Here is a 26,225-nt window from a genome sequence, read left to right on the forward strand (position 1 = left end):
TAGGGGAGTGCCCCTAGCAACCTCTGGAGTGGTGCCTCTATGGTGCGGTATAAGGGGTGCTGTGTGCTCCCCCCACCCTCAGTTCCTTCTTGCCACCAGTGAAGGTGCATCGGAACTGCTCTACTCCAGCTTGGCTGCAGCTTCCCTCTTGGATGCTGTTAGTTCATAGTAACACCTATAGTTAAAGTAGTTTAGTTTAGAGTTAGTTTAGTGCGCCTGGGTCGGGGCATGCCCCGGGCTTTAAGTTGTGCAACACTTGCAAGCGGGCAATGCCCATGAGTGATCCTCACGCTGACTGTTTATGTGGTTCGGGGGAAACCCATCTCAGCAATCACTGCAAGATTTACAGATCCTTCAAGCCTCGTACTAAGAAGGAACGAGACATTCGGCTTCGAGCCATTTTGATGGAGTCGGCCTTGACCCTGACTCCGGTGCGCCGCTCCGAGTCAGCACCAAGCACCGTGGCATCAGTGCGCAGTGACCCTTCGGTGCCTTCCACCAGCCAGCACCGCTCCCCGTTCGCAGGACGTTCCAAGAAAGCAAAGAAGAGGTCTTCTCCACCGGGACACCAGAGTAAGACCGGGGCAGAGACTAGACCCATGTTGGGCAGTTCTCTGTCCCCGTCGGCCTCCCGGCCTCCGACTCAGGTTGAGTGGAGTAGCCCGGCCCTCTCTGCATCAACCTCCCCGGATGTCTGGGTGCCCTCCACGCCGGAGGTCCTGCAAGCGACCCAGGACGTTATGTCTCTGCCAGTACTAGGGGCACCACCATCTTTGGCTCCCCAGTCCAGAGGCAAGCCACCGCTTGGATTCCCTCAGTTGCCACCTGGTCGGTACCGTTCATGGTCTAGGGAATGTTCCTGACGCTGTTTGCTGCTCAGCAACTGCCCCGTGTATAGTCTGTGCCGGTCCCTATCGACTCCCAGGTTGTCTGGTTCCAGGTACCACTCTGCCTCGAGGGACTGTTCCCATTCTTTGTCTTGGTCGAGGTCCCCGCCACGGCACTGCTCCCGCAGTCACAGGTGTTGATCACTGGCACCTCGCCGTCGCAGTCTCCCTTCGCAGTCGTCAGTCGTTGGGACAGGCTAGTCAGGCTGAACAGCCTGCTCTGCTGGTGCCACAGCAGGTGCAGTGGCACTGGACTCTTTGGCCGGCACCGTGGTACCAATGGGCCCCGTGGCCCCTGATGCAGCCCCCAGTGGTGGCTCACTCAGTGGCCGGAGCCTCGGAGAGACCATCGGCCTCCCTATCTCTTCCTCTGAGGAAGGAGTCGGTGGGGCGTTTATTACCGGTTCTGTGCCCGGAGGGGGACCAAGTGGTGGGGTCTGCGGCACTGGTGGGTACGCAGAGTACTGCACCCCTCTCCTCATCCTCCCCTGATGAGGCAATTATGGCCCCTCCTCTGCCTGTCCTGCAGGAGGACTCTAAAGCCCACCAGGAACTGTTGAAAAGGGTGGTATCAAGCCTTAACCTTGAAGCCGAGGATGTGGAGGAACCCTCGGACTCCCTCTTCAACATCCTCTTGGCCTCAGCGTTGGGCAGGGTGGCCCTCTCACTACATGAAGGGGTGGCAAAGATTTCAAACGCCTTTTGGCAAACCCCGGCTTCCTTGCCCCCTATCTCTAAAAGGGCGGAACAGAAGTACTTTGTGCTTGCCAAGGGGTATGAATACCTGTACACCTATCCTGCCCCCAACTCCCTGATGGTTGAGTTGGTCAACCACAGGGAGAGGCAGGGCCAACCAGCCCCTACTCCTAAGAATAAAGGCTCAAGGAGACTGGATCTATTCAGGAGAAAGGTTTATTCGTCCTTGAGTTTCCAGTTAAGGGTGGCGAACCACCAAGCCCTCCTGGGGAGATGAGTTCAACTTGTGGGGCTCTCCACCCAAATTCGAGGACTCCCTCCAAGAGCATGACAAGAAGGAGTTTAAGGCTCTGGTGGAGGAGGGTACAGCGGCTGCCAGGGCAACCCTACAGGCAGTGTCGGATGCTATGGATACGGCTGCAAGGTCTATGGCCTCCGCAGCGTCCATGAGGAGGGCATCGTGGCTCCTGCTGTCTGGGCTATCCAGCGAGGCGCAGAACTTGTTACAGGACCTTCTGTTGGATGGCAAGGCCATTTGTGGAACAGATAGATGTGAAATTGCATGGCCTGAAAGATTCCCGCACAACGCTTAAGACCCATGCATCCAGTGAGGAGCGCTGCCTCCACATGCTGGATGTGAGATGGGCTCTGGCCTTTTACCTGGAATGTAAAAGCCATTCAGAAAGTCCTCGCAGCTGTCCATCGCCTCAGCCAAACGCATGGGAGGTCGGCCGATCTCCACTCAGTGGCTCTCCAACTGAATCACCTCGTGTGTTCGTACCTGTTAAGAGCTGGCAGGGATCCCCTCGCCGCCAATTGTGAGGGTGCACTCGATGAGGGCGCAAGCGTCGTCAGCTGCCTTTTTAGCCCATGTCCCCATTCAGGACACTTATAGGGCTGCCACATGGTCTTTGGTTCACACGTTCACCTTGCATTATGCGATCGTCTCCCAAACCAGAGAGGACTCCTACCCACCTCCAACAGATAATAGAATCATAGAATATCAGGGTTGAAAGGGACCTCAGGAGGTCATCTAGTCCAACCCCCACTCAAAGCAGGACCAATCCCCAACTAAATCATCAGATATAGCTTGGAATCACCTATTGTGGAATGCATTTGAGCAATCACTCGAAGAAGAAAAGACAGTTACCTTTTCCGTAACTGGTGTTCTTCGAGACGTGTTGCTCATGTCTATTCCACATCCCGCCCTCCTTCCCCTCTGTCGAAGTTGTCTGACAAGAAGGAACTGAGGGTGGGGGGAGCACACAGCGCCCCTTATACCGCACTATAGAGCCGCCACTCTGGGAGTTGCTAGGGGCGCTTCCCTATGGGTACTGCTAGGGGAAAAACTTCCAGCACCGGCGCATGTGGAGAGCGCACACACCTATTGTGGAATGGACATGAGCAACACCTCTCAAAGAACCCCAGTTACAGAAAAGGTAACTGTCTTTTACTTTGACCTAACTCTGTAAACGTCTACACTAAAATGTAGCTTCCACTGATGTAACTCTCCCACTACACCAGCTTCAATAACTCCACCTCAGAAAGGAGCATAGTGCTTAAGTCGATGCAGTCAGTGTGGGCGCTGCGTTGCTTATATTGACTGTTGCTGCCTTTCAGAAGCCATCCCACAATGCCTCACGCTCACAGTTAAATTGGTTGAAGTGCTCCGGGTGAGGACACACACCGTCGACACAAGGAGTGTAGTGTGAACACGCAAAAGCGATTTAATTACTGCAATGGCTGTATGTCAATGTAACTTAGATTGACTTAATTTTTTAGTGTAGACTTGCCCTCAGTTAATGAAGTGTAAAATCTGTTGTGGAATACCAGAACAGAAACAGAAGTATGGTAATGCTTTTATTTTAGTAAGTCACTGGTCAGTAGGATTGTCAAAAATTAGTGCATCATGAATAACTAATGCAAAGTTAAATCTATGCAGTCCTTTCTCAGAAAAGACTTTGCATATAGAACACCCAGAGTTTGTTGCTTGCTACTGGCCAGTCCAGAGTATTTCAGGTTTGCCCTCTTAGGGTGGAAGGTAATGTCTTTGGAAGAACATTGTGCTGTTTTTTTCAATGCACCACATCTTATCAACTTGCTACTTTTGCTTAGCTGCTGGAAATATCTTTGATGTCTTTGAAAAGATGAGGACAAAGAGGAAAAGGTCATTGTACTGAAAGTGTCTGTTTTAAAGATACAGAACTTCTGTTTATCTTAGTACTTGTATTGCTTCTCCTACCATAGGAGTGCCTCACCCTCTGTCATAGAATCATAGAATATCAAGGTTGGAAGGGACCTCAGGAGGTCATCTAGTCCAACCCCCTGCTCAAAGCAGGACCAATCCCCAACTAAATCATTCCAGCCAGGGCTTTGTCAAGCCTGACCTTAGAGGTTTTTAACTAAGGAGATTCCACCACCTCCCTAGGTAACCCATTCCAGTGCTTCACCACCCTCCTAGTGAAAAAGATTTTCCTAATATCCAACCTAAACTTCCCCCACTGCAACTTGAGACCATTACTCCTTGTTCTGTCATCTGGTACCACTGAGAACAGTCTAGATCCACCCTCTTTTGGAACCCCCTTTCAGGTAGGTGAAAGCAGCTGTCAAATCCCCCCATAGTCTTCTTTTCTGCAGACCAAACAATCCCAGTTCCCTCAACCTCTCCTCATGAGTCATGTGCTCCAGCCCCTTAATCATTTTTGTTGCCCTCCGCTGGATTCTTTCCAATTTTTCCACATCCTTCTTGTAGTGTGGGGCTCAAAACTGGACACAGTACTCCAGATGAGGCCTCACCAATACAGAATAGAGGGGAATGATCACGTCCCTCAGTCTGCTGTCAGTGCCCCTATTTATACAGCCCAAAATGCCGTTTAGCCTTCTTGGCAACAAGGGCACACTGTTGACTCATATCCAGCTTCTCGTTCACTGTTACCCCTACGTCCTTTTCTGCAGAACTGCTGCCTAGCCATTCGGCCCCTAGCCTGTAGCAGTGCATGGGATTCTTCTGTCCTAAGTGCAGGACTCTGCACTTGTCCTTGTTGAACCTCATCAAATTTCTTTTGGCCCAAACCTCTAATTTTTCTAGGTCCCTCTGTATCCTATCCCTACCCTCCAGCGTATCTACCACTCCTCCCAGTTTAGTGTCACATCTGCAAACTTGTTGAGGGTGCAGTCTATGCCATCCTCCAGGTAATTAATGAAGATATTGAACAAAGCCGGCTCCAGGACCCACCCTTGGGGCACTCTGCTTGATACCGGCTGCCAACTAGACATGGAGCCATTGATCACTACCCGTTGAGCCCGACGATCTAGCCACAGGAGCAGGAACTCTCAGCAGGAAGCTGCACTCTTCACCCTACTTTAGATGTTAGTGATATCAACTCCTATAAGACAGGCACAGAATCTTGTGAGTCTATATTTTCATATTCTTAAGGTTCTTCTCTTTTGCGGGTTTGCTTCCTCAGTCCAAACCGTTATATAGGGGCAGTTATTATTAGTTTGGAACTCATTTTTCTCTCTCTCTTCAGCCCTAAAATAACTGTACAAGTAATGGGATCTGTATCTCTGTATTTTGGCATTTGGTTGCTTCTAGTGCATGCTATAGTAATTTGTCATGTGAATCAGTGAGGAGGCAGGCAATTGCCATGTAGAGATCTTCACACCCTTCGATTTCTCCCTCCCCACCCCCCGTGACATTGCTTTTCATGTGAACTGAAAAGTATTTAGGGTTGTTTTTATCCAGTATTTATGAAATGGAAAGAGGCTGGAGATATGCTAACTAAGCTGCTAGGTTAGTAAAGTGGGATAAGAAGATACCCTTTAGCAGTCATTCCTCTGCTGCCAAGCAGGAGGAGAAAATACAAGGGAAGAAGGGCCAGAGTACAAACAATTCTATGTTGGATTGACTGCCATTTGCCTGAGACCAGAGGATGAATAGTGGTGTAACCAGTTCACCAAAAACGACTTGTAGGTAAGGAAAATGTCTTTCGCCAACAAATGTATGCCAGTAAACTGGTCTGTATTCATATACCTTATCCCGCTGTAAACTATTGGAATATCTCATAAATGTACTGTGGGAAAATATTGACTTTCCAAACTTACATCATTAAACAAATGTTATTAGGTAAACTTTCACATTACAAATCATGAATGCTTTCATTTGAAAATATTTTTTTTTCATTCATGTATGTGCCTGTAGTAGAAATTTCTCTCCTTAATCAGAGAGAGAGCCTGCTAATTTGTATTTTATTATTTATATTACGTCAATGTAAAGGTCCCAATAAGGATTTCATTGTACTAGGTGTTGTACAGATAGATAAAGAATTTCACAGTCTTGGTTTATGACAAGATGCAAAAAGTGGCAGAAACAGGGGTGAGGAAAACAGAGGATGAGATAACAAGTACGTAGTATAAAACCTACCATTGCATAAGGATATTATGTGACAGCTTGTCTCACATAGAACAAACTCACTGTTGTAATTCTTCATAATTTGAATAGTACAGGAGGGCTTTTTGCCTTCCATTGGGTCACTGAGATTAAACTGAATGACTTTTCACTCAATGAGTGAATCTGTGTGAGAGATTCAGATCTTAGCACTCTTATGGCCAGATGTAAATGCCATAGCAAGTTCTCCTGAGATTTCACATTGAGCCATTGGCGCTGCAGCATTACCTTTCTCAAAAAAAGTGCAAAAAACACTAAATACCGAGAGAAATGTTCTGGCAGCTATTTCTGGGTTCAAGTCCATATTAAAGAATGAGCATTTCTCCTCCTCTCGAGAAGGCCACAAAGCACCATGCCAGGCTCTACCTCATAAAATGTACTGATAGATGTGGAACACGCTCTCTTCTGCAGCCATTACTGACTTGTGTAAATTATTCCTAGCAAATAAGCTGGGCCACCTCAGCGCTGAACTTTATCTCTTTGCATCATGACTGGAACTGGCATTGGAATAAAATTACACAGTTTATCATTGGTTCTGTGTGGGTGCCTAAAGCATTTTCTGCTCCTCATTGTTCTGTGTTTGTCTCCTTTTCTTTTTTCCTGAAGGTTACTTGAGCATGCATTCTGCACTGAGCTCTCAGTCCTCTGTAGACAGTGAGCTGAGTACATCTGATGACTCCATCTCTATGGGATATAAGCTGCAGGACTTGACTGATGTCCAGGTTATGGCACGCCTACAGGAAGAAAGTATGTGACAGCAATTTCCTTTCTGTTAGTCTTGTAATTGGAATTGTAGGGAAATGCAGATAGATTTCAACTGTCCAAACATACAAGATTTTAATAGCCCACTTTAAATGTACTACATTTTCTTTTATAAGTTAACTTTAAATTCTACAGCTCTAAGATGTCCACCTACACCTGGTTGATAAGATAAGTGTCATTAATTGAAAATGTTAAGCATAAAAATGATTGTGGAGGTGATTTTTCAAAAGTCCATGCTGGAGTTAGGTATCTAATTACCGTTTGTACCTTTGAAAATCTTACTCTGTGCCTTTCCATTGACTTCACTGGGAGTTGGATTAGGTCCTAGCTGAGAATTCCAGTCACTGTCTTGCATAGAGTTGCAGAGGAAGAACAAAGAAATATGGAGCAGTTGGGCTACATAATAATTCCATTCTCCACTTTCTGTAAAGAAAGATGAATTCAAACTAAAACAGGTGCAGAGAAGGGGGCTACCGGATGATCAGACGAATAGAGAACTTACCTTAAGAGAAAAGACTTAAGGAGCTTGGCTTGTTTAGCCTAACCAAATGAAGGCTGAGGGGAGAGATGATTGCTCTCTATAAATACATTAGAGGGATAAACACCAGGGAGGGAGAGGAGTTACTCAAGTTAAGGGTCAGTGTTGTCATTTGAACAAATGGACGTAAACTGAATAAGCTTGAATAAGATGAAGGTTTCTAACTGAGGAGTGACGTTCTGGAACAGCCTCCCAAGGGAAGCAGTGGGTGCAAAAAAAATTAACTGGTTTCAAGACTAAGCTTGGTAAGTTTATAGAGGGGATGGTACGATGGGACTGCCTACAATGGCATGTGGCCCATCGGCAACTGCTGGTAACAAGCATTTCCAGGGGCCAGAGATGGGACTCTAGATAGGGAGGGCCCTGAGTTACTACACTGAATTCTTTCCTAGGTGTCTGGATGATCATGGTCGCCTGTGTGCTCAGGGTCTAACTGATCACCATATTTGGGGTCTGGAAGGAATTTTCCTCTAGGTCAAATTGGCAGAGATCCTGGGGGTTGTTTTTTTTTGCTTTCCTCTGCAGCATAGGGCAAAGGTCACTTGCTTGTGTGAACTATGGTAAATGGCGGATTCTCTGTGACTGGAAGTCTTTAAATGAAGATTTGAGGACTTCAGTAACTCAACCAGAGGTTACGGGTTTATTACAGGAGTGGGTGGATGAGGGTCTGTGGCCTGTGATGTGCAGGAGATCAGACTAGATGATCATTGTAACTGTGCCGTAGGATGCCAAATTCAGAATGAACTGCTGAGAAATAGGGCAAACACAACCCAAAACTGGTGGTTATTCTTTTTATAAGATATACCAAACCATCCACAAAAGTAAACTCCTGCTTCACCACATTGGCTAACAAGAAAACATAAAGGCAGTTTCCTCAGGCATTCAAGTTCTTATATCACCACCAAAAACACTGGATTCAGAGATGAGTGGTTCTTTATAACCAGTCTCATCAAATAATAGTTTTTCTGATCCCAAAGGACCAATCACACACCCAGGTCAATATATAACTTAGATTTTACCCAAAAATCACGCTGGTGCCTATCCTTTAGTACAGCGGTGGGCAAACTTTTTGGCCTGAGGGCCGCATCAGGTTTCAGAAATTGTGCCTCCCCAAACAGCCAGGTGTGGCCCGGCCCTACCCCTTATCCCCCCTGCTTCTTGCCCCCAGATGCCCCCCCGGACTACTGCCCCATCCAACCCCCGTCCCCTGACAACCCCTGCCCCCATCCCCCCCCCCTTTCCCTTCCCTGACCCCCTCCTCCTCTCCTGACTACCCCCCCATACAACCCCCACTCCTTCCTGACTGCCCCCCGACCCCATTCAACCCCCCTGTTCCCTGCCCTCTGACCGTCCCGCCCCCTGACCACCACCCTGAACTCCCCTACCCTCTATCCAACCCCCCCGCCCCCTTACCGTGCTGCCTGGAGCACTGGTGGCTGGCGGCGCTAGAGCTGCATGCCCGGAGCACCAGGACAGGTGCCTGGCTGGAGCCATCCACACCACCATGGTCAGGCTGGCCTCTGCAGCTGCGCCGGCGGCAGGGGAAGCTGAGGCTGCAGGGCAGGAGCAGGGGGCAGGAGCTCAGGGGCCGGGCAGGAGGGGCCCGCAGGCCAGATGTGGCCCGTGGCCTGTAGTTTGCCCACCTCTGCTTTAGTATCTAAAATCTAAAGGTTTACAGTAACTCCTCATTTAATGTTGTAGTTATGTTCCTGAAAAATGCTACTTAAAGCGAAATGATGTTAAGCAAATCCAATTTCCCCATAAGAATTAATGTAAATGGGAGGGTTAGGTTCCAGGGAATTTTTTTTTGCCAGACAAAAGACTATATTTTATATATATACATATACACAGTACAAGTTTTAAACAAACAATTTAATACTGTACACAGCAATGATGATTGTGAAGCTTGGTTGAGGTGGTGGAGTCAGAGGGTGGGATATTTCCCAGGGAATGCCTTACTGCTAAAAGCCTTACTGAGCCCTCAAGGGTTAACACATTGTCGTTAATATAGCCTCACACTCTACAAGGCAGCACGAATGGAGGGAGGGGAGACAGCATGGCAGAGGGAGACAGACACACACACCATGTGTGTGAGAGAGGGACGCACATTACCCCTTTAAGTACGCTGACCACACTCTAAGTACATTGTCTTTTTAAGTAGATCAGCAAGTTGAGACAGCAGCTGCTGCCAGCAAGCTCCCTTCATCCCGAGCCCTGTTGTGTGCCCCCCCTACTTTGTGGAGGTGGGGTACAGGAGCAGGGGGAGGGAGACAGCACCCTTCTTCCCGTCCCCGCACAGGAGGCTCCTGGGAGTAGCTCCAAGGCAGAGGGCAGGAGCAGCACACAGCATTAGGGGGAGGGACAATTGAATTGCTTCGCAATTGATAGCCTGCTGGGCAGCTGCAGCACAGGGAACTTAGGGGGTCTGTCGGCCCACCCTGGTTCCAAGCCCCCACTAGCTAGCTCCAATGGGCTGCTCTTCTTGCAAGCAGTGGACAAAGCAGGTGACTGCCAAACAACATTATAAGGGAGCATTGTGCAACTTTAAATGAGCATGTTCTCTAATTGATCAGCAATGTAACAGCATTAACTGGAACGACTTTAAGTGAGGAGTTACTGTGCTCATAAAAAGAAAAATGAGAGTTAAAATTGGTTAAATGAATCAACCTTTGAGAAGGTAACATCTTTTCTAGACAAAGGAAATGCAGTGGATCTAATTTACCTCGATTTCAGTAAGGCATTTGACACGGTTCCACATGGAGAATTATTAGTTAAATTGGAAAAGATGGGGATCAATATGAAAATTGAAAGGTGGATAAGGAACTGGTTAAAGGGGAGACTACAACGGGTCATACTGAAAGGTGAACTGTCAGGCTGGAAGGAGGTTACTAGTGGAGTTCCTCGGGGATCAGTTTTGGGGCCAATCTTATTTAACCCTTTTTATTACTGACCTTGGCACAAAAAGCGGGAATGTGCTAATAAAGTTTGCGGATGACACAAAGCTGGGAGGTATTGTTAACAGAGAGAAGGACCGGGATATCATACAGGAAGATCTGGATGACCTTGTAAACTGGAGTAATAGTAATAGGATGAAATTTAATAGTGAAAAGTGCAAGGTCATGCATTTAGGGATTAATAACAAGAATTTTAGTTATAAATTGGGGACACATCAGTTGGAAGTAACAGAGGAGGAGAAGGACCTCGGAGTATTGGTTGATCACAGGATGACTGAGCCGCCAATGTGATATGGCCGTTAAAAAAGCTAATGCAGTTTTAGGATGCATCAGGCGAGGTATTTCCAGCAAAGATAAGGAGGTGTTAGTACTGTTGTACAAGGCGCTGGTGAGACCTCATCTGGAATATTGTATGCAGTTCTGGTCTCCCATGCTTAAGAAGGATGAATTCAAACTGGAACAGGTTCAGAGACGGGCTACTAGGATGATCCGAGGAATGGAAAACCTGTCTTATGAAAGGAGACTCAAAGAGCTTGGCTTGTTTAGCCTAACCAAAAGAAGGTTGAGGGGGGATATGCTGGCTCTTTATAAATATATCAGAGGGATTAATATTAGGGAGGGAGAGGAATTATTTAAGCTTAGTACCAATGTGGACACAAGAACAAATGGATATAAACTGGACACTAGGAAGTTTAGACTTGAAATTAGACGAAGGTTTCTAACCATTAGAGGAGTGAAGTTCTGGAACAGCCTTTCAAGGGGAGTAGTGGGGGCAAAAGACATATCTGGCTTTAAGACTAAGCTTGATAAGTTTATGGAGGGGATGGTATGATGGGATAGCCTAATTTTGGCAATTAATGAAAGATCAATTGCCAAATTATCAGCAGGTAAGTATGCCCAGTGGTCTGGGATGGGATTTTAGATGGGATGGGATCTGAGTTACTACAGAGAATTCTTTCCTGGGTGCTGGCTGGTGAGTCTTGCCCACATGCTCAGGGTTTAACTGATCACCATATTTGGGGTCGGGAAGGAATTTTCCTCCAGGGCAGATTGGCAAAGGCCCTGGATGTTTTTCGCCTTCCTCTGCAGCATGGGGCACGGGTCACTTGCTGGAGTATTCTCTGCAGCTTGAGGTCTTCAAACCACAATTTGAGGACTTCAGTAACTCAGACATAGATTAGGGGTTTGTTATAGAAGTGGATGGGTGAGATTGTATGGCCTGCATTGTGCAGAAGGTCAGACACGATTCTGACCTTAAAGTCTATGACTCTATAATACATACAGTAATGACAAAGTTCTTGGTTCAGGCTTGTAGCAGTGATGGAATAAACTGCTGGCTTAAGTCAAGTCTCTGGAATACATCCACAGCTTGGATGGGTCATTCAGTCCTTTGTTCAAAGCTTCAGTTTGTATCCGACAGACAGACCTCGCTTACAGACAGCCCCTGCAACCTGAAGCAAATATTCACCAGCAACTACACACCACAGAAACACTAACCCAGGAACCAATCCCTGTAACAAACCCTGTTGCCTACTCTGTCCCCATATCTACTCAAGCGACACCATCAGAGGACCCAACCACATGAGCCACACCATTAGGGGCTCATTCACCTGCACATCTACTAATGTGATATATGCCATCATGTGTCAGCAATGCTCCTCTGCCATGTACGTTGGCCAAACCGGACAGTATCTACGTAAAAGAATAAATGGACACAAATCAGGAATGGTAACATACAAAAGCCCATAGGAGAACACTTCAGTCTCCCTGGACATTCGATAACAGATTTAAAAGTAGCCATCCTTCAACCAAAAAACTTCAAAAACAGACTTCAAAGAGAAACTACGGAGCTACAATTCATTTCAAAATTTAACACCATTAATTTGGGCTTGAATAGGGACTGGGAGTGGCAGGCTCACTACAAAAGCAACTTTCCCTCTCTTGGTATTGACACCTCCTCATCAATTATTGGGAGTGGACCACATCCACCCTGACTGAATTGGCATGGTCAACACTGGTTCTCCACTTGTAAGGTAACCCCCTTCTCTTCATGTGCCTATATTTATGCCTGTATCTGTAATTTTCACTCCATGTATCTGAAGAAGTGGATTCTTTTACTCATGAAAGCTGATGCCCAAATAAATCTGTTAGCCTTTAAGGTACTCCTCGTTTTTTTGTTTTGTTGATACAGACTAACACAGCTAACCCTTTGATAGTTTGTAGCAAGGTTCCTCCAGAGGTAAGAAGCAGGACTGAAGACACAATGGAGGTGTTCCTATGGCCTCTTTTAGCTTTTGTCATGTGGAGGACATCCCATTGTTCTTACTGTGGAAAATTACAGCAACAAGTTTGGAGTCACATGGGCAAGTCACATGTTCATTCCCAATTTCCCTTGGTCATTGCACGAAGCATTTACCTACACTGCAGACAGCATGTTTACATGACAGTCCACTCAGTGTAAATGGGTGTCTCCCATGGTCCATTGTCAACCAAGTGTTTCTTGATGAGACACTAAGTTTGAACAGTCCTTCCAAGATGGGTGTTACCTTGTGGGCGTTACCCCAGGAGCAAACATTTGAAATCCAAATATAGAACCAATACTTATAACTTCACATATAAAATGATACGTGCACACAGGTAGCATAATCAGAACCAGCAAGTCATAACCTTCTCATAGACTCCTCACTCTACAACCTTTGTACAATATTTGCTGCAAATATATAACAGTCGTTGCAATAATGATCTATATGGTCATATTTTAGTCAGATAATGTCACACTCCCAATGCAAAATTGATGCAGGAAGTGGTGTCCCAGACTTTACAGAATGCATCACAGGAATTTCCCATTCTTGGTTCTGTATTACTACAGCTTTGAACCCAATATTAGAAGTATCAATGTATAACCAAAATGGTTTACTAAAATCACGTTTAACAATATTGTTGAAACGCTTTACAAACCCAAGGTAAAACTTGGTTAGACCAATAGTGGATTGGATCTGCTCTTGCAGTATAATGCCTGTATGTTTCATGTTATCTTCCAAGAGCTAAAGAAAATAGCTAATTTATTTATATAAGCTCTGGCAAATGTTTGGAACCCAATTAACAAGTCAATGCAGATATTAACTTTCCTCATAGTGTAGGAATCTTGGCATTTAGCCATGAAAGCAATATGGTAGTGTGCCTCAGTTTCCCTTCTCATACAGCACATTAGGTCTGCAATGTCTTTTCTCCTATGTACAGTTTCAAGATTAGTTAAGGCACTAACTGTGAAATATCAGTATTACAAGGACTTTTAGCATAAAGTGTGCTCTTACTTATCACTCTTAACATGTTCAAGGGTTTTTCCAAAAGATTAGGCACATTGTACATTTTTACAGTTCTTGGTATTAGCAACACATTAGTCACAAAAGTTAACATTAGCATTAATATTAACATCGAATTCATTGCAGGTGTATATTTACAATCATTTTTGTTATGCCACGCCTTTGCTCAATACCATTGGGGTTTTGGCATTTTAGGGTTAACCTGTGGCTTTTATTTGCAAGGTTTAATCTTTCCCTTCCTCTCTGTCCAGTAGGGTGAAAATCTGAGCTCTCTTGAATAACAGAACCCATTGGCTGGATGGGTGTGTCCTCTTTGCTAGCAACTATGTGCAAGTCTTTCTCTCCCCAGTCAGGTAATTTGCATCAACACAGACACTAGCTTGTTTTCTAGTTTTCAGATCCTCAACCTTTACCAATTCCAAGGCTGGACTCTGTCGTAAAGCAATACCATCCATTTTCACTACCATGTTAGACTCAAGGTTCTTTTGTCCTTCCATTACCAGTCTCTGCTTCCACATGGAATCAGATGTCAAGTCCACTAAGAGACTACAAGACATGTATCCAAAGTGTCTAGAGATGAGTTTACCTGCCATCCCCTGCATCCTTGTGGGTTCAGTCATAAGGCTGTTCTGCTCTGAAAAACCAGTAACCCAATCTTTCCTCAGTACCTTTGTCACAGACTGCTTACTTAAAGAATCAACATGGGGACATTCATGTCCCAACAACATTGTCATCCCAACAAGCTGGCCAAACTCAACCACTTGGTCATAGGGCAGTTCAAATTCCCTGACAATTTTCATTCCATCTAAAACCTTCTCAAAGCTATCCACACTGGGTCTTTCCACAGCAAAGTCAGTGGATCTATATACCTCAGAAAGACTGGCAGTTAGGAACTGCAACAAGTCTCCAAACAAACTGTTGCTTTCTCTATACACTGATTCACCCTGAGTTAACTCAATGAAATCACTTCCACACCCATCAGTTGCAGCAAACTGCTTGCAAAAACTACCCTGAAGATTTTTATCTTTAGGAATCTTTCTAAGCAACAACCCATTTTTCACAGAAATTCTGCCCTTACCCTTTTCACCTAGGACCTGCTCTAAAGGAACATTTTTGTGAGCAACAACAGACTCTTTCTGGGTTTCACTTAAATCCAGAATCACCTGTGTTACATCAGGGGGATTTTTACAAAAACCCCTTTCAGGTAAACTGCTAGACTTCATAGTCACAGGATTAGACACATCCTTGTTACAAGTTTCCACACTGTCAGTAGGTAACTTAGTCAGATTACCTTCGTGCTTTCCTTGTGCCCTGGCTATGATATCAACCTGGTTAAACAGAGTTGTCATACCTTTATCCAGCACCACACCAGCAACAGGCAAAATAGAAGCACCAGAATTGTCTGGTCTCTGGGATCTAGTTATGACACCAACTGGATGTGACCTAGTTATAATATTATTCTCCCTCGCAGACACAAACTTAGGAAATGCCCTTCCTGGGCTTTAGTTAAATCCAAATCCAACTCTGGGACAACTGAGGTACATTTTCCTTCATTAGGCACACTGCTATTTGCAACAAGCAAACAATTGGGAAACAGTTTTTCCTTCAACAGATAAGCTACTGTTTGTGAAAAGCAACAGTTTATCACACTGAGCTACTTTAAGCACATTACTTTTCCCCCTTTCAGGCTTACTTTCACAAACTTCACTAGCCAACTCATAAAAAATCTACCCTTTTCTTTTTCAATTAGCACTTCAACCTGACCATCAACTTTAATCTGCTCTAGATAAACATTTTCCTGATCAGTGAGTTCTTCCTGTGCCTTATCTAATTTTTAGATTCACTTCTGAGACACTAGACAGACATTCAGAAACCTCATTCACAGACAAACAGATATTTGCCACATTTCCCAGGTTAGAGTCATCCTTTCCCTGGCCATAACAAAACTGGTTAAACACAGACAACTGCTCAGAGTAACACAACATACCAACATTGTTATAAACTGGATTTGCAAGATTATGCAGTTTCTGCTGCTGTTCCATTGCTTTTTTGACTTGGAGCTCAAGTCTGGCAGTTTCTTGTTGCATCTGACGAACCCTCTCCTCAGCAGCCAGACATTCCATATGCCTGGCATGGGCATCTTTCTCTCTTTCAGAAGCTTCTTTCTTTATTTTAGCCATTTTCTGTTCATGTTCAAAACACAGGCTGTCTCAGGGCTTGCAGTTTCATTGCTTCTGCTGATGCCTTCTGGCTGATCGTCACTGATCTTTAACCTTTCAAACTCTCAATATCAAAATTCAGATTTTAGTAGTGTGGGGTTCTGATCCAAAGCTTAATTGACCTGGTTCTGTGGATCCTAGCCAGACTACGCCACTGTAACCGTGCCTTAGTGGGTCACATCTGAGGATGCCAAATCAGGATGAACTGCTGAAAAATAGGGCACAAACAACCCAGAACTGGTGGTTATTCTTTTGTAAGATATACCAAACCAGCCACAAAAGTAAACTCCTGTTTCACCATACTGGCGAACAAGAAAACATAAAGGCAGTTTCCTCAGGCATTCCAGTTCTTATATCACCACCAAAAACACTGGATTCAGAGATGAGTGGTTCTTTACAATCAGTCTAATCAAATAATAGGTTCTTCTGATCCCAAAGGACCAGCCACACACTCAGGTCAATATATAACTTAGATCTTACCCAAAAATCACGCTGGTGCCAGTCTTTTAGTATCCAAAATGTAGAGGTTTATTCATAGAAAGAAAGGTGAGAGTTAAAATTGGTTAAAGGAATCAGTTACATACAGTAATGGCAAAGTTCTTGATTCAGGCTTATAGCAGTGATGGAATAAACTGCTGGCTTAAGTCAAGTCTCTGGAGTATATCCACAACTTGGATGGCTCATTCAGTTCTCTGTTCAGAGCTCTGTTCAGAGCTTGTTTGTAGCAAGGTTCCTCCAGAGGTAAGCAGGATTGAAGACACAATGGAGGTGTTCCCAGGGCCTTTTATAGCTTTTGTCATGTGGAGGACATCCCATTGTTCTTACTGTGGAAAATTACAGCAACAAGATGGAGTTTGAAGTCACATGGGCAAGTCACATGTTCATGCCCAATTTCCCTTAGTCATTGCAGGAAGTCATTAGCTACACTCCAGACAGCATATTTACATGACTGTCCACTCAGGGTAAATGGGTGTCTCGCATAGTCCATTGTCAACCAAGTGTTTCTTGATGAGCCACTTAATTTGAACAGTCTCTCCAACTGTTACCCCAGGAGCAAACATTTGAAATCCAAATATAGAGCCAATACTTATAACGTCACATATAAAAATGATACATGCATACAGATAGTAGCATAATCATAAACAGCAAATCATAACCTTTTCATAGACACCTCACTCTGCTACCTTTGTACAATATTTGCTGCAAATATATAACAGTGGTTGCAACAATGATCTATATGGTCATATTTTAATCAGATAACGTCACAATCATGATGGTCCCTTCTGGCCTTAAAATCTGAGTTTTAGTGTTATAACTTAATAATAATAAAAAGCCTGTTTATCATAGTCTTCTTAGAACTTCAAACTTAAAATTCTATCCAGAAACATATGAAAAGATTGCTCAATTCAGAAGACCTTCTTAGATACTTAGGGTGACTGGGGGGAGAGAATGGGGTTATCCTACAAATGAGGGTTAGTAATGAGGAGCATTTATTCCACACCTTTGACAAAGGGGCTTTGAGATAAGTATCAGTTAAATAGATTATTTCACATTGGACAGAGGCTAGTGTTTGAATGATAGGGAAAAGGAGTTGTTCGTAGTACAACTGAGGATCCAAAGAGGGCTGGATTGAAAAATGCCCCTTTGCTCGCTGACCTATGCAGTTTGTAAATGGAAATACAAATCTTTCCCTGAACCTGTTGGAAAATCTGGTAGGTACAAAATTACATATGAAAACTGTAATTGAATACATTCTCTTACTTCATGTTAATAATGTACTTAAACTGCTTATTATCAAAATTGCAGTCACAACCACATGCTTAATTACTCCCTACAGCGCACGTACAATATATTCTGTGAACTCTAAACCTGTAAGTAAATATATTCTTAGCCCTGTAGGTGGCTCCTGTAGTCTATAGCAGTGGTTTTCAAACTTTTTTTCTGGCAACCCAGTTGAAGAAAATTGTTGATGCCTGCGACCCAACCAAGTTGCACCCAGCCAATGGGAGTGCGGAGCTGGTGCTCAGGGAGGGGGCAGCACGCGGAGCCCCATGCTGCTGCTCCTGGGGCGCAGCGCAGTGTCAGAACAGGCATAGACTAGCCTGCCTTAGCCGAGCAGCACCGTTGACGGGACTTTTAACGGCCCAGTCAGCGATGCTGACCAGAGCCACTGCGACCCAGTGCCTTATATTCCATGACCCAGTACTGGGTCGTGACCCACAGTTTGAAAACCACTGGTCTATAGAACAATAATTATGAATATTCCACCCCACCCATCTCTACCATATTATTATTCCTTTAGAGCAATACATCATAACTTGTGACTGATTTTCATAAAAATGGTGGTTCTTCGAGTGCTTGCTCCTGTCGATTCCATTCTAGGTGTGTGCACACCCACCTGCACAGTTGTCAGAGACGTTTGCCTTAGGATCAGCTGTAGCGCCCCCTTAAGTGTTGTGCTCATGCGTCAGTATATCAGGCACCGCTGGCTCTTTGCCCTCTCAGTTCCTTCTTATCGCCTGTGAGGGTTGGTTGGAGTGCCTCCTCTTTACAATTCAGAAGAGCATTAGCGATTCTTCATAGACCTTTGTTCTACCTAATATGTACATAGCTAATAGTAGTTAGATAGTCTTTGTGTTTAAGTTAGAGTACTTAGAGTCCCGGCTGGGACTTGGTCCCTGAGTGGGGCATGCCTCGCTCTCTCGGCTTCAAGTCATGTGTGTCATGTAGCAGGCCAGTGACCCCCATGAGAACTGCCTGAAGTGTTTGGGGGAAGCCCATAGAAAGGACAGGTGTCGTATTTGTAAAAACGTTCATCCTTGCACACACAAAGAGCAGGATATCCGCTTAAAGACCCTCTTCATGGAGGCTGCGCTTCGCCCTGCGTCGGAGCCCTCTGCAGCAGAACCCACACCGAGTACTTTGGCTTCGGTGCGAAAGAAGCACCAAAGAAGAGGAGCCCCTCGGCACCGAAGGACAAGGGGGCTGTGGGCAAAGGACCTTTGTCAGGCCACACACGCACTGTGAGGCTTTACGGGGGTACCGCTGAGGTCAGCCCCCCCAGTCCGGCTAGGGATCTACCCCTGACCCCGGGAAGCGGCAAGGGTCCCCAGCCTCTCCCAGGGCTGTCAGTGCCCAAAGTGGTACTGGTGGCTAAAGAGCAAAGCCGACTGGCTGTGCAGCCGCCACGCCAGATGGATGACTTAGCCTTGCCCTTCAGTACTGGGCCATAGTCATCGGAGTGCAGCCTCGCAGGATGGCTGAGCACCCCTGGTCACCAGACTGCAGGCGCACATCTCCGTCTCTGCGGCCTCGGACCCCAGCACCATATCCCAGCTCTCCAGCTAGAAGACCCAGGTCCCTGATGCGCTCCCTGCCTACTAGACATGTGACTCCGGAACCGCAATGCCATTTCCTGTACTGGCGAACTTCAGGCCACAGGTTGCCTAGACCCCGGTCACCCTCCCCCAGGCAGTCTCTTAGACATCGATCATGGTTCTGGAGGGGCCGCCCAGAATCACAGTGCCACTCCTGGTCACCAGAGGCAGCAGGCAAACCTGGGCCTCGACTACTCCACCGTGGTCGCCGGAAGGTTAGTGGTCTGGGTCATAAGCGCCAACTCCATGGGTGCTTCGGGGCTGGAGCACCCACAGGGGAAAAATTAGCTCCTCCTTTCTTGCCTCTTTCTCCCCCCACAACATGCCGTGTCCCCGCTCCTCCCCCTCCCTCCCAGTGCTTCCTGCCCCTCTCACTGCCTAAAAGCTAGGACTTTCCGTGAGGGAAGGGGAGGAGTGGCAATGTGGCATGCTTAGGGGAGGAGGCGGAGAAGAGGAAGGGCAGGGATGGAGACTTGGGGGAAGAGGGTGAAATGGGGGTGGGAAGGCATCAGGGCTGGGGTGGGAAAAGGCAGGGTGGGGCAGGGACTTTGGGGAAGGCATGGAATGGGGGTGGGGCGAGGACGGTGCAGGGGCAGGAAGAGGCAGGGGATCGAGCACCCACCGGGCAGAGGGGAAGTCGGCACCTATCGTCTGGGTTGAACTGGAAGTTTAGCCCTTCACCCCGAAAGGGGAACTCTCCACCTACGCGGGAGACCAGTGCAGCACCGGCCACAGTGCCATTACAGCAGGGAACGTGGCCCACCCAGTGGCTATATTTGAACCCTTGGGGAGGTGCCAGTGATGCCGTCATATATTCCCAGCCCTCCCTGGCCGCCTCGAACAAGCCAGCCACGGTACTGCCGGCACAGCAGTCAGAGCGCGGTACCAAGCCAGATGCAGGAACAGCACACCAGACCCTGGCGTCGATGGAGCCATGCTCTTCCTCTAGTGGTACAGCCCTTGGCATCATTCCTGGATGAGGCGAAGGAGGCCAACGACCTCTTCAGTGTGATTTCGGCCACCACCCCTGCTCTGGTCACATTGCCAATCCACCCAGGGGTCCTTACAATTACCAAGTCATTGTGGCAAACCCCCTCCTCTATTCCGCCAACCTCTAAGAAGGCAGAAAAGAAATACTATGTCCCTGCAAAGAGTTTTGAATATCTGTATACACATCCCCCTGTGCCATCACTGGTCATGTGCGCAGTGAACGAAAGAGACAGACAAGGTCAAGTTAGCAGCACGCTGAAGAACAAAGATGCCAAAAGACTAGATTTGTTTGGCAGAAAAGTTTGACTGCTAGTCTACAATTCAGGGTGTCTAATCACCATGCCCTGTTTGGTAGATATAATTTCAATCTGTGGGACTCTGACTTGCATCCGAAGAAGTGGGTATTCACCCACGAAAGCTCATGCTGCAAAACGTCTGTTAGTCTATAAGGTGCCACAGGATTCTTTGGGACTCTCTGAATAAGTTTAAAGAGGCCCTCCCATAGGATCATGCCTAGGAGTTCGCTGCTCTGGTGGACGAAGGCACGTCAGTCGCCGGGGAGCCCTCCAAATGGCCTGGGACACTACTGACTCAGGAGCCAGGGTGGTTGCATCTGCGGTGGCCATGAGACGCAGTTCTTGGCTGCAGTCCTCTGGTTTGTCCCAAGAAATGCAGGCCACGATCCAGGACCTTCCTTTCAAGGGTACGGGGCTGTTCTCCAAGCTGATGGACTCAAGGCTCCATGGTCTTAAAGACTCCTGAGGCGCCCTCCGATCCCTGGGCCTTCATACCCCATAACAGTCCAGGAAGCCTTTCCATCCTCCTCCTCCTCCTCCCTCTCTACAGTCTAGGTCCTGGGGAACTCCCAGAGTGGGTTCCTACAGGAGGAAGGATAAAGACAAGGGGCATAAGTGGTGATATCCGTTGTCTTCCCACCCGGCTGCACTACCTGACCATCCCAGAAACCAGGGAGGCCAAAAGCATACATTTTGAGGGTGCACCCAGGGACGACTCCTCAGTCAGTTTACTGGATCCGTCCCTCTCATTCCTCAACTGCCTCTACCCTTTCTGGTTGGCCTGGTCCAATATTACCTCGGACCATTGGGTGCTTACAAATGGAAGAATTGGTAGGGGAAGTAGAAGTGGGTGGCAACATAGGCAGTGACCATGAGATGGTTGAGTTCAGGATCCTGACAAAAGGAAGAAAGGAGAGTAGCAAAATACGGACCCTGGACTTCAGAAAAGCAGACTTTGACTCTGTTAGGGAAATGATGGGAAGGATCCCCTGGGAAGCTAATATAAGGGAGCAAGGAGTCCAGGAGAGCTGCCTGCATTTTAAAAAAGTCCTATTGAGGGTGCAGGAACAAATCATCCCGAAGTGCAGAAAGAATGGCAAATATGGCAGGCGACCAGCTTGGCTTAACAGTGAAAGCTGAAGTACTCAATGGTTTTTTTTTGCCTCGGTCTTCACAGACAACATCAGCTCCCAGACTGCTGCATTGGGCAGCACAGTATGGGGAGGAGGTGAGCAGCCCTCAGTAGTGAAAGAACGGGTTAAGGACTATTTAGAAAAGCTGGACATGCATCTAGATCTAATGCATCTAAGGGTGCTGAGGGAATTGGCTGATGTGATTGCAGAGCCATTGGCCATTATCTTTGAAAATTCATGGTGATTGGGGGAAGTCCTGGATGATTTAAAAAAGGGAAGAAAGAGAACCTTCACTTCAGTCCCCGGCAAAATCATGGAGCAGGTACTCAAGGAATCCATTTTGAAGCACTTGGAGGAGAGGAAGGTGATCAGCAACAGTCAACATGGATTCACCAAGGGCAAGTCATGCCTGACCAACCTGATTGCCTTCTATGATGAGATAACTGGCTCTGTGGATATGGGGAAAGCACTGGACATGATATACCTTGATTTAGCAAAGCTTTTGATACAGTCTCCCACAATATTCTTGCCATCATGTTAAAGTATGGATTGGATGAATGGACTGTAAGGTGGATAGAAAGCTGTCTAGATTGTTGGGCTCAACGGGTAGTGATCAACAGTTTGATGTCTAGTTGGCAGCTGGTATCAACCGGAGTGCCCTAGGGGTCGGTCCTGGGACCAGTTTTGTTCAACAACTTCATTAATGATCTGGATGATGGGATTAATTGCACCCTCCGAAAGTTTGCAGATGACACGAAGTTGTGGGGAGAGGTAGATATGCTGGAGGTTAGGGATAGGGTCGAGAGTGACCTAGACAAACTGGAAGATTGGGCCAAAAGAAATCTGATGAGGTTCAACAAGGGCAAGTGCGGAGTCCTGCACTTAGGAAGGAAGAATCCCATGCACCGCTACAGGCGGGGGGCCGACTGGCTAAGCAGTAGTTCTGCAGAAGAGGACCTGGGGATTACAGTGGATGACAAGATGGATATGAGTCAACAGTGAGCCCTTGTTGCCAAGAAGGCCAACGGCATATTGGGCTGCATTAGTAGGAGCATTGCCAGCCGATCGAGGGAAGTGATTATTCTCCTCTATTGGACACTGGTGAGGCCACACCTGGAGTATTGCGTCCAGTTTTGGTTCCCCTGCTACAGAAAGGATGTGGAAAAATTGGAGAGAGTCCAGCAAAAGACAACAAAAATGATTAGAGGGCTGGGGCACATGACTTATGAGGAGAGGCTGAGGGAACTGGGCTTGTTTAGTCTGCAGAAGAGAAGAGTGAGGGGGGATTTGATAGCAGCCTTCAACTACCTGAAGGCGGGTTCCAAAGAGGATGGAGCTAGGCTGTTCTCAGTGGTGGCAGATGACAGAACAAGAAGCATTGGTCTCATAGCGGCATACACGTATGTGGTCCAAAATGCGTGGCTCCGCCTCAGGCCTCTGCAGGGGGGTTTATGTCCCTAACCGGCACAGCATGGTCCATGGGTGAGAGTGATCTTCATAGTGCTGGCTTGGCCGCACCAGCATTGGTACCGCACGCTGTTGGATGTTTCAGTGGTGACTCTGTTCCAACTGCCACACAGGCTGTCCTAAAATCACAGCAGTCTTCTGCATCTGAACCTGGCAGCGCTGCACCTGATGGTTTGGCTGCTGCATGGTTGAACGAGCAGGAGCAGCAGTGCTTGGCTGATGTCCAGCAGATTCTGTTGGGAAGTAGAAAGCCCTCTACTGGGGCGACCTCACTGGCCAAGTGGAAGCGGCTCACCTGTTGGACCTTGGATAAAGGTCTCCAGCCTGAGTTAGCCTCATTGCAGCTGATTTTAGACTGTCTTCTGCATCTCAAGCTCTAGGGCCTGTCCCTTTCATCCATCAATGTCCACTTGGTGATAATCTCGGTCTTCAATCCGCCGCTCAAGGGTAGGTCAGTTTTCGCTCAGGATATGATGAGCTCAGATTCCTCAAGGGCTTTGAGTGCCTCTACCTACACGTCAAGGACCCCATTCTTCTTTGGGACTTGAACCTGGTGCTGTCGCGGCTCACTGGTCCTCCTTTCGAGCCTTTGGCTTCCTGTTCTCTCCTCTTGTCCTGAAAGTTTGCATTCCTGGTCATGGTGACTTCGGCCTGTCGAGTCCTGAGATTCGGGCGCTCACCTTGGAACCGCCTTATGCAGTCTTCTACAAGGACAAGATCCAGCTGAGACTGCATGCGGCTTTCCTGCCCAGGATGGTCTCTCAGTTTCATTCAAGCCAGGACATTTACTTACCGGTCTTCTTTCCAAAGCCCCATAAATCAGAGGAGGAGCATAGATTGCATGCCTTGGACGGTAGGGGTGCTCTAGCCTTCTACATCGACAGGACCAAGCCATTCCGCAAGTCGACACAATTGTTCGTTGCAGTGGTTGACAGGATGAAAGGTCACCCTGTATCCGCTCAAAGAATTTCTACTTGGATCACTGCCTGCATTCGCTCCTGCTATGATCAAGTGAAGGTGCGGCCCGTGGTGATTGTCACCACCCACTTGACCATGGCGCAGGCCTCTTTGGCAGCTTTTCTGGCCAAGGTGCCTATCCAGGACATCTGCAGGGTGGCCACCTGTTCATCCGTCCATACATTTACATCCCACTACGCACTTACCCAGCAGGCCTGGGACGATGCTGGCTTTGGTAGGGCAGTACTGCAAGCCGCTTAGTTGTGAACTCCGAGCCCACCTCCATAGATACTGCTTGTGAGTCACCTAGAACGGAATCGACATGAGCAAGCACTCGAAGAAGAAAAAATAGTTACCTACCTTTTGTAACTATTTTTCTTCAATGTGTTGTTCGTGTCCATTCCGTTACCCACCCTCCTACTCCTCTGTCGGAGTTGCTGGTAAGAAGGAACTGAGAGTGCATAGGGACGGAGGCGCCTAATATACCGATACATGAGCATGATACTCAAAGGTGCGCCCCAGCCAGCCCTCCAGATATCGCTAAGGCAAATGTCTCCGACAACTATGCACAAGTGAAATGGGCATGAGCAACACATCTCGAAGAACAACAGTTACAAAAGGTAGGTAACTGTATTTTTTCCCGTTGTGTGAACCCAATCTCAAAGCCAAATTAATTATTGGTCAGAGTAGCACTTCTTAATCCCTACTGTGGTATGGCAGGGAAATGGTTTGTAATAAATTATTGTGAATCTGACATATATTTCACATTTTCAGGTCTCCGCCAGGACTGTGCTTCAAGTTCTGCTTCAGTGTCCCGTCGCAGTTCCAGTGCTTCCCTTCACTCTCTGAGGAGAGGCACCTATAGTGACCAAGAGTTTGATACATATAGTCTGGAGGATGAGGATGATTATGATTGTTCGCTATCCTATCGTAGTGCTCATAGGTACTCGCCATCTCCTCTCAGCTCCCCCCGTTGCCAATCCCCTTCTTCAGGTGCAGATTACAGCAGGACAACAACCTCACGAATTCGACCCCCAAGGAGAGCTGTGCAGAGTCCAATGCAAGACCCACTAAAATACACAAATAATGAAGGTAGGCTGGCTGTAAACTTTATGATACTATGTATTAAAAATAGCTTGGAAATGATTTAGGGAAAGATTAGCTGTTTCATGGAAACCACTCCTGCAATTGGTTATGTTTGCTCTGTTTATTATTATTTTGAATTAAAATGGTAGCGTGCAATTTCCTAGGAATAGATTAAACAATGAAGGCAATTTGATTACTGTATAATATACTTTCTATTGGAAATTCATATTTCAGAGGAAATGCGCCACAGCATGCCTAACCTGGGTAGGACAAGCCTTCGCTCACTGGAATCTGTAAGAAGTAGTCGGAGTCTGGAATCAGATTTGCAGGTGCCCAGCAGCCGACTTTCCAGAATTCAGCAACCATCAACAAGTCAGTTCACTTTATCATTTTAAAAATGAAGTGGCAAAATGATTATTTTTGTTCTTAGTTAAACTTAATTTGCCTGACTGCAGCTTTGAGACTCTTAAAAGGCCCAGCATCCTAAAATATTCTTGGGACAGACTTTGACTCCCTCAGGGAACTGATGGGCAGGATTCCCTGGGAGGCTAATATGAGGGGGAAAGGAGTCCAGGAGAGCTGACTGTATTTTAAAGAAGCCTTATTGAGGGTGCAGGAACAAACCATTCCAATGTACAGAAAGAATAGCAAATATGGCAGGTGACCAGCTTGGCTTAACAGAGAAATCTTCGGTGAGCTTAAACATAGAAAGGAAGCTTTCAAGAGGTGGAAACTTGTACAGATGACCAGGGAGGAGTATAAAAATATTGCTCAAGCATGCAGGGATGTAATCAGGAAGGCCAAAGCACAACTGGAGTTGTAGCTAGGAACGGATGTGAAGGATAACATGAATGGTTTTTATAGGTACGTTAGTAACAAGGTCAGGGAAAGTGTGGGACCCTTACTGAATGAGGGAAGCAACCTAGTGACAGATGATGTGGAAAAAGCTGAAGTACTCAATGTTCTTTTTGCCTCAGTCTTCACAGACAACGTCAGCTCCCCGACTGCTGCACAGGGTAGGACAGTATTGGGAGAAGGTGAGCAGCCCTCAGTGGCAAAAGAACGGGTTAAGGACTATTTAGAAAAGCTGGAC

At 46.7% G+C, this 26,225-nt stretch overlaps 1 protein-coding gene across 1 annotated transcript in view; it reads left to right on the plus strand.

Moving 5' to 3' along the window:
* The window catches only part of LOC120372006 (SLAIN motif-containing protein-like), a 73,616-nt gene that overhangs the window by 32,736 nt on the left and 14,655 nt on the right, over positions 1-26,225 (plus strand). The window contains 3 exon segments of the mRNA XM_039488640.1: positions 6,637-6,777; positions 24,821-25,138; positions 25,367-25,504. Coding sequence (XP_039344574.1) covers positions 6,637-6,777; positions 24,821-25,138; positions 25,367-25,504 — 597 coding nt within the window.

Source organism: Mauremys reevesii, linkage group 9 (assembly GCF_016161935.1).
Source record: "Mauremys reevesii isolate NIE-2019 linkage group 9, ASM1616193v1, whole genome shotgun sequence".
NCBI classification, from domain to species: Eukaryota; Metazoa; Chordata; order Testudines; family Geoemydidae; genus Mauremys; species Mauremys reevesii.